Source organism: Colossoma macropomum, unplaced genomic scaffold (genome assembly GCF_904425465.1).
Source record: "Colossoma macropomum unplaced genomic scaffold, Colossoma_macropomum, whole genome shotgun sequence".
In the NCBI taxonomy this organism is placed as follows: domain Eukaryota; kingdom Metazoa; phylum Chordata; class Actinopteri; order Characiformes; family Serrasalmidae; genus Colossoma; species Colossoma macropomum.
This window is the reverse complement of record NW_023494828.1, coordinates 524,110-535,765: the sequence shown is the minus strand read 5'-3', so window position 1 is coordinate 535,765 and position 11,656 is coordinate 524,110. Positions and strand designations below refer to the sequence as shown.

At 37.9% G+C, this 11,656-nt stretch overlaps 1 protein-coding gene across 1 annotated transcript; it reads left to right on the top strand.

The window, feature by feature from the left end:
• Positions 1–2,767: 2,767 nt before the first annotated feature.
• Positions 2,768–10,734, top strand: maff (v-maf avian musculoaponeurotic fibrosarcoma oncogene homolog F). The gene is made up of 3 exons (XM_036560436.1): positions 2,768–2,958; positions 4,347–4,400; positions 8,344–10,734. The coding sequence occupies exons 2-3, from the start codon at positions 4,365–4,367 to the stop codon at positions 8,785–8,787; spliced, it is 480 nt and encodes a 159-aa protein (XP_036416329.1). The 5' UTR covers positions 2,768–2,958; positions 4,347–4,364; the 3' UTR covers positions 8,788–10,734.
• Positions 10,735–11,656: the final 922 nt, after the last annotated feature.

The following is an 11,656-nucleotide window of genomic DNA, read 5'->3' as shown; positions in this document are numbered from 1 at the left end:
GTCAGCAGAATTCCTCCGCTTGCAAATCAATTGACGTAGCGTGCGCGCTCCCGAGAGGGGGTGCATCTCGCGGCAGGTGTGCCGAATTCGGCACAACACCGGCACTCTGGCCCCTGTTCTGCTGTGTGTACCGGCGCATAAGCCGCTGTCCCGTACTTCCGGTATTAGTGTGACGGAACAAAAAAGGACGGCACAGCAACATCTCGGCTACAACTTCTAATGGACGTTAGCGTGCAACTGCAGGATTTTTAAGGCGGGACGGAAATTTGCATAAGCCGACTTCAGGCTTGAGAGATGAGCGCAACTGTGTAAATTTGGCAACAGTATTATCCACTCTGCCGCTGGCTGACACAACAGGCAGCTCTACTGAGTTAATTATGTTTGCTTCAATCCTTCAGTTTGTTATCAGCGCGCCAGTGTTTGAATTTTAAGATCCAGTTGCGTTAAAAGATTAACAGGTTTTCTTCCCGTCCAAAGCCGAAAACAGATGTTAAAAAAAACGTCGGTTTTCTGGAAATTTGGTACTTACAGTGCTGTTTTACTACATAAACTGGCACGGACTTTGTGAAAATGTCGACATTTGATCAAAACAAACAACTAACTTTGATTCAGTGCATCAAGTCATCACAGGTAAAACCATAAATAATCTATGAACATGTTTCATATCTGCCGCGGCAATATGCTTTTGTCTACAGTGGTTAGGTTTAGGTGTTTAGGATTGCTGTATTTCCCCATCTTCACAGCTGATGAAATACTTAGTCAGCTGTTTTAATATAACTATTCTGTTTTGTTCTAACTTTAAGTAACCTGTGTTTTTGGCTTCGATAATTATTAGGTTTTAAGTTTGTACATCTGTGACTTTGAAGGTCTAACTGTCTGTTTTCAACTTGTCTTCTCTGGACAGAAGTTGTGTCTGTGGTGAGCATGCTTTATAGTGAAGATGCCACAGTGTTGGTTGTGTTTGTGTTTTGGTGATGGAAGTGTTGGAATATGTGGGGTGATGACTGCACTGCTGACAGCCTACAGCCTAATGTATTGATGTTGCAGCCTATAGCCTGATGTATTGGCATTTGCATTACATTAGTGTTTTGTTTTGTGTGTGTATGTAGTTTGGGGTGTGCTGGTCTGCATCATGTAGCTCTTGGTCTGGAAACAAATCCCACTCTGGCCCCAGCTTACTTAAAGGAATTATCTGATCTAGTGTTCAGTGTTGACTGATAAAATAAAAATCAACAATTTTTCTTTGTTGAGATTCCAACAATGTCTGTCTCAAATTCTTGTAAAGGAAATCTGTTTAAGCACTTTAGACAAGTGGATTTGTGTGGATGATGCCTGCAGTTCCAGTATAAACAATTTTGACAATTATGTACGCTCAGTTTCACGGATGTGTACCTCTAACCCTCTAACGATATATACTTTTTACAAATTGTATTAGCAATGACTAAAAGAAAATACTTTTATTTATTTTTTCTCTAAGTACGTTTAGGAGCGTGTACTTTTATACTTCTACTTGAGTAAAAATGTCAGTCATATTTTAACTTTTACTTGAGTATTTTTTACTAGATTACTAGTACTTTTACTTAAGTAAGGAACTTGTGTACTTTTGCCACCTCTGATGTAGTGAAACAAACCTCTTGCTTTCTATGGTGCCATCGAAAAATCTCCAAACATCAGCTGCCACAAACAGAACAAGAAGGTCGAGTAGGTCCCCTTTAGCCCTGGAGGCTTCTGTTGAGGTAGGGTTGGCATGTATGGGTGCTCGTTGACGGCCTTCCTATATACGCCGATCAGGCATAACATTATGATCACCTCCTTGTTTCTACGTTCATTGTTTATTTTATCAGCTCCACTTACTATATAGGTGCACTTTGTAGTTCTACAATTACAGACTGTAGTCTGTCTGTTTCTCTGCATACTTTGTTGGCCCCCTTTTACCCTGTTCTTCAGTGGTCAGGACCCCCATGGACCCTCACAGAGCAGGTACTGTTTGGGTGGTGGATCATTCTCAGCACTGCAGTAACACTGATGTGGTGGTGGTGTGTTAGTGTGTGTTGCACTGGTCTGAATGAATCAGACACAGCAGTGTTGCTGGAGTTTTTAAACACTGTGTCCACTCACTGTCCACTCACTGTCCACTCTATTAGACACTCCTACCTTGTCAGTCCACCTTGTAGATGTAAAGTCAGAGACAATAGCTCATCTGCTGCTGCTCTGTGAGGGTCCATGGGGGTCCTGACCACTGAAGAACAGCGTAAAAGGGGGCTAACAAAATATGCAGAGAAACAGATGGACTACAGTTTGTAATTGTAGAACTACAAAGTGCACCTATATAGTAAGTGGAGCTGATAAAATGGACAATGAGCGCAGAAACAAGGAGGTGGTCATAATGTTATGCCTGATCGGTGTGTGTGTGTGTATATGTGTGTATATATATGTATATATATATATATATGTATGTACACACACATTTGTGTATTTATGTATTTATTTATTTGTTTAGTGTTATTAGCGACCTATATATATATATATATATATATATATATATATATATATATATATATAATTTCTCTCTTTTTTTTCAAAGTACATACAAAACAAATAAATATATTTATATATATATATATATATATATATATATATATATATATATATATATATATAATTTCTCTCTTTTTTTTCAAAGTACATACAAAACAAATAAATAAATGGATATATTTGTCCCTCCTCATGGTGGAGTTGTTTATGACTGTGCCCTCATTCCTGAGCTGCTGCGTCATTCTGCTGTGTGTTTATGAATGAGAGTCCCGCGGTGATTCCGGGAAAAGGCGGGTCGCTTTACTCGCCTTTAAATTTGCTCAATTGTCCTAATTTAAGTTTCCTAGTTCCGACTTTAGAGTACATCGACGAATATCTGTTATTCGGCTACGTCGGAGGAGGGAAAGATCAAGTACGCAACAGGTAAGCCGTTTTTTCTACGTTTGTTTACCATGTCGCTGGGTTTTCCATCCAGTTATGCTAGCTAGCGTTAGCTAACTAGCTGCCTAGCATAGCTAACACCTTGATAGTGTCTGGCAGTCTGTTGTGTTTGTGTTTTAATTCGTATATTTGTGACATTTTACTGACGGGTATAATTATATCACCTATTGTCGATTGAGTAATTGCTATTAGTATTTCATCGCCGGTCCTTTTATTTACCATGCGAACAGGATGACATGACGCTTTGCTAGCTAGGTTAGCTAGACAGCTATCTGGCCAGAAATTGACACATTTATAAAGGTAACGTTAGCTAGCTAGCTAATTCTTATTTTAGTTAACGTTATCAGAAAGCGAGTTAATCCGGAGCTACATTTAAGTGCAAATGTCTATGATATCTTTCACATACTCAGACTACTTGCCAGTTATCACTACATTCTGCTTTAGTGGGTCAAAGCTTCTACAAAATAGGGTGAAGGTGATGTGCGGTATTGTGTATTTTATTACCGGAGGTTAGCAATAAACACAAGTTTAGCATAAAGCTACATTTATGCCTTTTTATTTTCCTTAGCTGTGAAAACTGTTAATTGCTGAGGTAGGGAGATTTTTGCTTAGCTTGTCAGAACGGTGTCTACTTTGAGTATGACAAAGCAGCCAGGGTTGCTTATCGCCTTGGTGGCTTTATTAGACACTTGCTATTAGTATGGTCAGTATTTAGTGTTTGCGAAACTAAAAACTGTTTGCAAAGATAGTGGAACAGCCGTTGATTCTATCGTAAATTAGGACTCAGTGAATGGAGGCCTTTGGGAGGAGACTTGTGCTGAATCACCGTGACTCCAAGTAAAACACAGTACATTATCTGCACACTACCCACACATTTCCTATTTCTGGAAACTGTAGATCAGCAAAGTGTTGTCCATATTCTGGACTTTGACCACATTTAAGCTGCTGTTAGGATACGTGTCCCTCTACATTTTACGTACGCGCCGATTCCCTTTGATCAGTGTGAAACTGAACAAAAGACAAAACTTGCAGTCCACTTTCTTTAAAACGGTACATCTTTTTTGTTTTAAAGTTTTAGTGAGACTTCAATGACCCTGGCAAAACTTGATGACCTAGAACACTGGTACTTGACTCACTCACTAATATTACCGTTTTAGTGGACAGAATGTATCATGTCTGGGCTGTATGTACACAAGTAGGTACCAGTATCAAATCACACATTTATGTAGGTTAACATGTTAAAATCAGTCCTGGATTTAACTAAGATTTCTAGTGAGGAATGTCTTGAGTAATTTGGTACAATCTTAACTTTAGCCTGGAAAACTGACTAATAGTTCAAGTCTAACCTTTTTTTTTATTGGTGTTTACAGGCATTAGAAAACACAACCATGACATCAGATGGCAGAGCCAGCAAAGCCCTCAAGGTAAATACAAGATGCATTGTGTTCAGTTGTAGACAGTTCTTCTCTTTATGGGGATATATTTATCATTACTAAGTACTTGTATGTGAAACTGTTCATTCCACACAGATGTGCCTCATATCTGAACTGAATTCAAGCTGAAAGAAAATTATACTGGCATGTTATCTCCCTTTTTTTAGGGGGTGCAGATGCCTTGGTCAATGGCGGATTCCACACCGTGATTTTATAGAGGTTAATCAAATGATCTGGTTAAAGGACGCCACAGTTCATATTTTAAGAATGTACAAACATGCCTTTCTTACATATTTGTAACTTTTACATTAATTCATTCAAGAATTCAATTAGTGACTTTAATCGCTGTGTGGATTCTACTGTTGACTGAGACTCAGCTGTTAGCTAACGTTAACTAGCTAGCTAGCTTTTATCTGGTTGGTTCACCAGATCTAGCTAACAGGCTTTAATTATACATGTCGGTAGTTGAACATGGGGGAGTCAATGGCTACTGGCAATTTAAAAATGTCAGTGTATCTTGTACACTGACATTTTATTATTTTTAAAAAACTTTTGACATCATAAAAATAAATCTATATCGGTCTTGCATCTTAGAAAAAGACAAAATATTTGATGGCAGGTAGCTAATGTTAATGTAAGGTTAGCAAGCTAAATTAGATAACAAAATTAGCTAATGTTAGCCTGCATAGTTTGCCACATTCTCATTGCTTGTTACATTATTGAATAAACTGTCAAAGAAAAATGATGATTGTTAGTTAAAAATTAAAGATTTACCGTCTTATCATTCACCTTGCCTCCAGTAAGGGTTGTAAAAGCTGTTCCTTTCAGCTTGTTGGCTGGCAAATCCAGAGCTGCATTGAGCTCAATAGTCGGCAATAACAAACTCTTGCTACAAACTCTGGTACTGGGTGTCACTTTAACAACAGAAAGAAATTTGAGCCATTTTGATTTGGTCTCGTTATTTGGAATAGAATGTAATGTAAATGTCTACCATCTCCTAGTAGCTATAACATTACTCAAGTAGACTGCTGCAGAGCCTGTGAAGTGTAGGAGGGTCAATTGATTTCACAGATTGTGAATATGCAACATAAGGTAGCTTATGACGTTGGACAGAAGCAGATACTCACATAGATAATCACACTTGTCCTGCTAATAAAACATTTTTAAGAGTAAAAATAATGTGCTGGTCCATTAAAGTCAATATACCCGATTACAAAAATGGCATCTATTGGAGAGTTGCAAGGCGCAAACCACTGCTGATCAAAAAAACACAAAGGCTCATCTTGCATTTGCCAAAAAAATTTAAGTCACCCCAAGACTGGGATAATATTCTGAGGACTGATGACTCAAAGGTGGAATTTTTTGGAAGACATGGGTCCTGTTGCATCTGGCGTTAAGCTAACACCGCATTCCACCATAAGAACATCATACCAACAGTCAAACATGGAGGTGGTAGTGTGGTGGTCTAGGGCTGCTTTGCTTCTGCAGGGTCTGGGCGATGACTTATCATAATGATGGAACCATGAATTCTGCTCTGTATCAGAAAATCCTTAAAGAGAATGTCCGCCCATCAGTTTGTGACCTAAAGCTCAAGCGCTCTTGCGCAGTGATCTGAAGCACACAAGCTAATGTAGCCGAATTAAAACAATTCTGCAAAGAAGAATGGGCCGAAATCTGTCCACAGCAACATAATAGACTCATTGCAAGTTATCACAAACGTTTGATTGCAGTTGTTACTGCCAAGGGTTGCACAACTAGTTATTAGGTTCAGGGGCAATTACTTTTTCACATGGGTAATAGGTTTTGAATAAATCTTTATCTTCAATAAATGGAATTGATACATTTTAAAAGGGTGCATTTTGTGTTTACTCAAATTGTCTTTATATTGGTTGCATGATCTGAAACATTTAAACGTGACAAATTACAACCCCATTTCCAAAAAAGTTGGGATGCTGTGCAAAATGTAAATAAAAACAAAATGCAATGATGTGCAAATCATCTAAACCCTATATTTAATTGAAAATACTACAAAGACAACATATCAAAAGTTGAAACTGAGAAATTTCATTGCTTTTGGAAAAATATATGCCCATTTTGAATTTGATGCTAACAGCATGTTCCAAAAAAGTTGGGAGGGGGGCAACAAAAGGATTGTAAAGTTGTGTAATGCTAAATAAAACACCTGGTGGTTAAATGGCAACAGGTCAGTAACATGATTGGGTATAAAAAAGCATCTCAGAGAGGCTGAGTCTTTCAGAGTAAAGATGAAGAGGGGTTCACCACTCTGAAAGACTGCGCGGGCAAAGAGTGCAACAATTCAAGAATAATGTTTCTCAATGTAAAATAGCAAAGAACTTTTGCTTTTCATCATCTATGGTACATAATATCATTAAAAGATTCAGAGAATCTAGAGAAATCTCTGTATGCAAGGGACAAGGCCAAAAACCAGTATTTGCTGCCCATGATCTTTGGGCCCTCAGGCAGCACTGCATGGGCTCAGGAACACTTCTGAAAACCACTTCGTCACTGCATCCACAGATGCAAGTTAAAACTCTAAAACGCAAAGAAGAAACTATATATAAACAGGATCCAGAAACGATGCCGCCTTCTCTGGGCCCAAGCTCATTTAAAACGGACTGAGGGGAAGTGGAGAAGTGTCCTGTCGTCCGACAAATCAGGCTCCAGGCTAAAGACCACTCAGCTTGTTATCAGTGCACAGTTCAAAAGCCAGTATTCATGATGGTATAGGGGTGTATTAGTGTGCATGGCATGGGTGATGTGCACATCTGTGAAGGCACCATTAATGCCAAACAATAAATACATGTTTTGGCAACATATGCTGCCATCCAGATGACGTCTTTTTTAGGGAAGGCCTTGATTATTTCAGTAAGACAATGCCAAACCACATTCTGCATGTATTACAAAAGCATTGCTCCATATTAAGAGAGTCCAGGCGCTAAACTGACCTGCCTGTAGTCCAGACAGACCCGTCACCCACTAAAAACATTTGCCGCATTATGAAATGAAAAATACAACAAAAGAGACCCCAAACTGTTGTGCAGCTGAAATCCTATATCAAACAAAAATGGAAAACCTTTTTCAAAACTACAGCAGTTGGCCTCATCAGTTCCCAAACTCTTACAGAGTGCTGTTAAAAAGAGAGGTGATGCCCCCGTCCCAACTTTTCTGGAACATGTTGGTGGCATCAAATTCAAGTTGTGCATATATTTTTCAAAAAGGAATAAAATTTCACGTGTGATACGATATTGCTACATATTGCAGTATGTCTTGTAATATGTTAACCCTTTAAACTTCATGCTTATTATTTAGATATGATTTTAAGACTTATTACTTTACTTACCTGTTATCACACAAATTATTCATTAACTATTCTGAACCTAGTTATGAGATGGGTTCACAAATTTTAAGAGGTTAGTGAACTCTTGATGTGATTGCAGACTGGCCTACATTACTTTGACATCTGTTGAATGCCTTGATTCATCTGGAACTGTAATTGGTTGGAATGCTTGCAGCACAAAAAGTGATTTGTTAGATGCCTTATTTGCATATAGCCTTTTGCAATATCAGTATTGCAAAGGTAAATATCACCATACTTCATATAATATGGAATACATTGCTTCTTTTAAAAAATGGTGCCGAAAAGCGTTCTTTGGAGCAATGGCATAGAAGAACCACTTTTGGTTCCCTAAAGGGCTTTTTAGTGGATGGTTCTTTAAAGAGCCATTTTTGTAAATAAGATGTGCAAGGTTTTCCCTCCTCATAATGTAAAAGCTCCATGCCCAGTTAAGGTCTTTCCAAGAATCATATGCCAAAGCCAAGAACTATTTGGGAACCTTGATTTTCCAGAGTATACCATCGTGTTAAAGAAAAATTAATGCATAGGAGCTATGACATGACTGTCTTTTCTTCTTAGGTGAAGAGGGAATGTGGAGAAAATGTTCCTGTGCTTACAGACAGTGAGCTCATGTCTCTGTCGGTACGCGAGCTGAACCTGCTCTTGCGTGGTTTGTCGAGAGAGGAGATCCAGAAGCTGAAGCAGAGGCGACGTACGCTGAAGAACCGTGGCTATGCTGCCAGCTGCAGGGTGAAGCGTGTGTCTCAGCGCGAGGCTCTGGAGCAGCAGAAGAAGGAGCTGCAACGTGAGGTGGAGCGGCTGGGTGCTGAGAATGCAGGCATGCGACGAGAGTTAGAGGGGCTGGGAGCTCGGCTGGCTGCCCTGCAGCGCTTCGCTCGAGGCCTGGAGGCTGGAGGAGGAAGCCTTCTGGCTACGGCTCCTCGCCTTAACACGGCATCTGTCATCACCATTGTGAAGAGCCCACAGCAGAGCCATGCCCACAGAGGGCAAGAAGCATCTTAGGGCTAGCTGCTATTGGCAACAGGTGCACACGCAGGTACACTCTTAAAAATAAAGTTGCCAAAAAGGTTTCTGTGGAGCAGTGCCATAGAAGACTTGACTCCCTCAAGAACCTTTCAGTGTTCTTTAAAGAACTGTCTTTGTAAATTGGAAAATGTAAGTGTGAAGAAACTTTCACATAACGCATATGATCAATACCAGTGAAAGTTGTTGTTTTTTTTCCCTAAAGAATCGTATGTCTAAGCCAAAAACCATTTATAAACTTTTATTTTTAAGAGTGTATAGAGGTACATGACTTATACCAGACACAATAACTGGATCCTTTAAGCTGAACTGAATAACTGGCTGACTGGCAAGCATTTCTGATAAACATTTTAATAGATATTATAGCTGTAAATGTTTTTAGATTGGTTAGAGTCATTGTCTTACACTGTTCCATGTATATAAGTCCCATAATACACACCACCATTGCATTTTATTCACATATTTTGTGTTGATATCCACTTATATAAACAAGTCTTATAAAAATCCTAGACTGGTCTCTGTACCATTCTGCCTCTGCCTAGTTATTTGGGCACTAGATTATTTTTATCTTGTTCTAATGTTTGGAATGTTTATTATTTCTCAATGATTTGACTTTTTTCCTCTTGTTTCTATGGTTGGCCTATTACATTGAATTTAACCAGCAAAAACAAGAGTATTGTTGGTCAGTTTACATGACATTTAGCTTGATTATTATATTATTATTATTATTATACGTTACTTTTTTACCTTACATGGAAGGTATAGTCATAACTGTACAGGTCTTTACTGAAGTAATGACTGAGCTTGACTTTATATCTCTGACTACCAACGTTTTGTAAGTTGGCAAATATTGCTGGAATATATTGTTAATTATAATTAGTCATGGAACAGACCAGTAGAATGCCACGTCAATGCAAGCTGATATATTCCTATGTAATTATTTTTAATACTTAAACAAAAGAAATCTGCAGAATTAAATTTTTATCTATATTTTAAGATGAAGACCTTTAAAGCTAAAGAGTGCTGTGATTTTAAGTCAAAATACTGCTTATGTATGACTTATCTTAGGGACATTGTCATGTCTAAATTATTCTAATGCGTGTGAGTTAATGTAAGTTTTACTGTGTTCATGAGGAATTTAACTATGTTTATATATGTAAAACCCGTTTACTGTAACATGATTCAGTGGGTCTGTGTGAAGGTCATATTTGTGTTAGTATAGTATAGTACAGTATACTTCCAGTAGTGGTATTTTTGTATTTGAAAGTAAAATAATTTTTTGGTATTTATAATGACAAAAGCTTAAAAAGTATCACGAGAGTAAGAGGGCAAACAATGGGAGCAAGGCAAAAAATGAGGGCAAAGAATGAAAAGTCAGGGAAAGAATCAAGTGTAAGAAGAAAAGGGTGATTCTGCAAGTGGTAGAGGGAACATGAGACAGATAGTTGTGGCTATAAGTGATCACATTAACCCATGGTTGACAAGAAAATTACCAGCCATTAGCCAGCAGCTGGGAGTAATATGTATATGGACTGGTATTTCTAGATCGAAAGATTATTTCTAGTTCCCATTAAATCTCATGCCAATATTGAGCAGCACTTGATTCAAATATCTTCTAATCATGCTTTCTGTTTCTAAACATGCTGGGCGTTTTGTAAAGCAGCAAAACAAGTATGTATTTATTATCTGTATTTTTCTATGGTAAAGTAAATATATTGTCTATTTTATACCATTAATTGGAATAAATGTATATATTGTACATACAACCATGTGTGCTCATTGAAAGATGTTATTTTGAAATTTTGAAGACAGAATCCTTATTTATTGTTTTACATCTTGGCACATCACAAGGAAAAATAATCCTTAAAGGAAAAATATACATCGCTATATTAAAAAAAATAAATAAAGCATTTACTTCATCCCCAATCCATTGCTTATTTCTAAATGTCCTTAATTATTCTGTTGTCCTAGTAACATTGTGCATCTCTCTATAAACCATTCAGCATAACTTTGGGATTAACATTCTTAATTGTTTAATGGAAAAACAAAAAAGGAAGCCTGCTGTAATTATCTGAACTGGAAAGTATTTTGAAGTGTGTGGAATATATAAGTAGGGTGAAACACCCACAAAAGCATCACGATATTTAGATGGTTTAACTATGATTAAGCAGCATTGAGTATGTCACAGAGCACTCCACCGCATAACTATAACCTAGATTTTATTTTACCTACACAACCCGGATAGTGGGTTTACTGCAGTGGTCTCTTGTCTGACACCGTGACAAAAGCCTGTGCTAATCTCTACCATCACACCAGGGGAAACCGTAAACACTGTCAATCTGATGTCTGAACCTGGAAAGCAGAGGCAAAACCTCAAAATTCTTCATTAGAAGAGCAATAAAAACTTGGGACGCTGTGCAGAATGTAAATAAAAATAGAATGCAATGATGTGCAAATTATGTGAACCATATTTTTAAAGGAAAATACTACAAAGAAACTCAGAAATTTTGTTTTTTGAAAATATATGCTCATTTTGAATTTGATGCCGACAACATGTTCCAAAAAGGTTAAGACGGGGGCATGTTTACCATGTGTTTCGTCACCTCTTAACAAAACTCTGTAAGCATTTGGGAACTGAGGAGACCAACTGCTCTAGTTTTGAAATCAAAATGTTTTCCATTCTTGTTTGATATAGAATTTCAGCTTCTTAACAGTTCTGGATCTCCTTTGTTGTATTTTTCATTTCATAACGCACCACATGTTATCAGTGGGTGACTGGACTGGACTACAGGCAGGTCAGTTTATCACCCAGACTCTTTTAGTATGGAGCAATGCAGTTGTAATACAT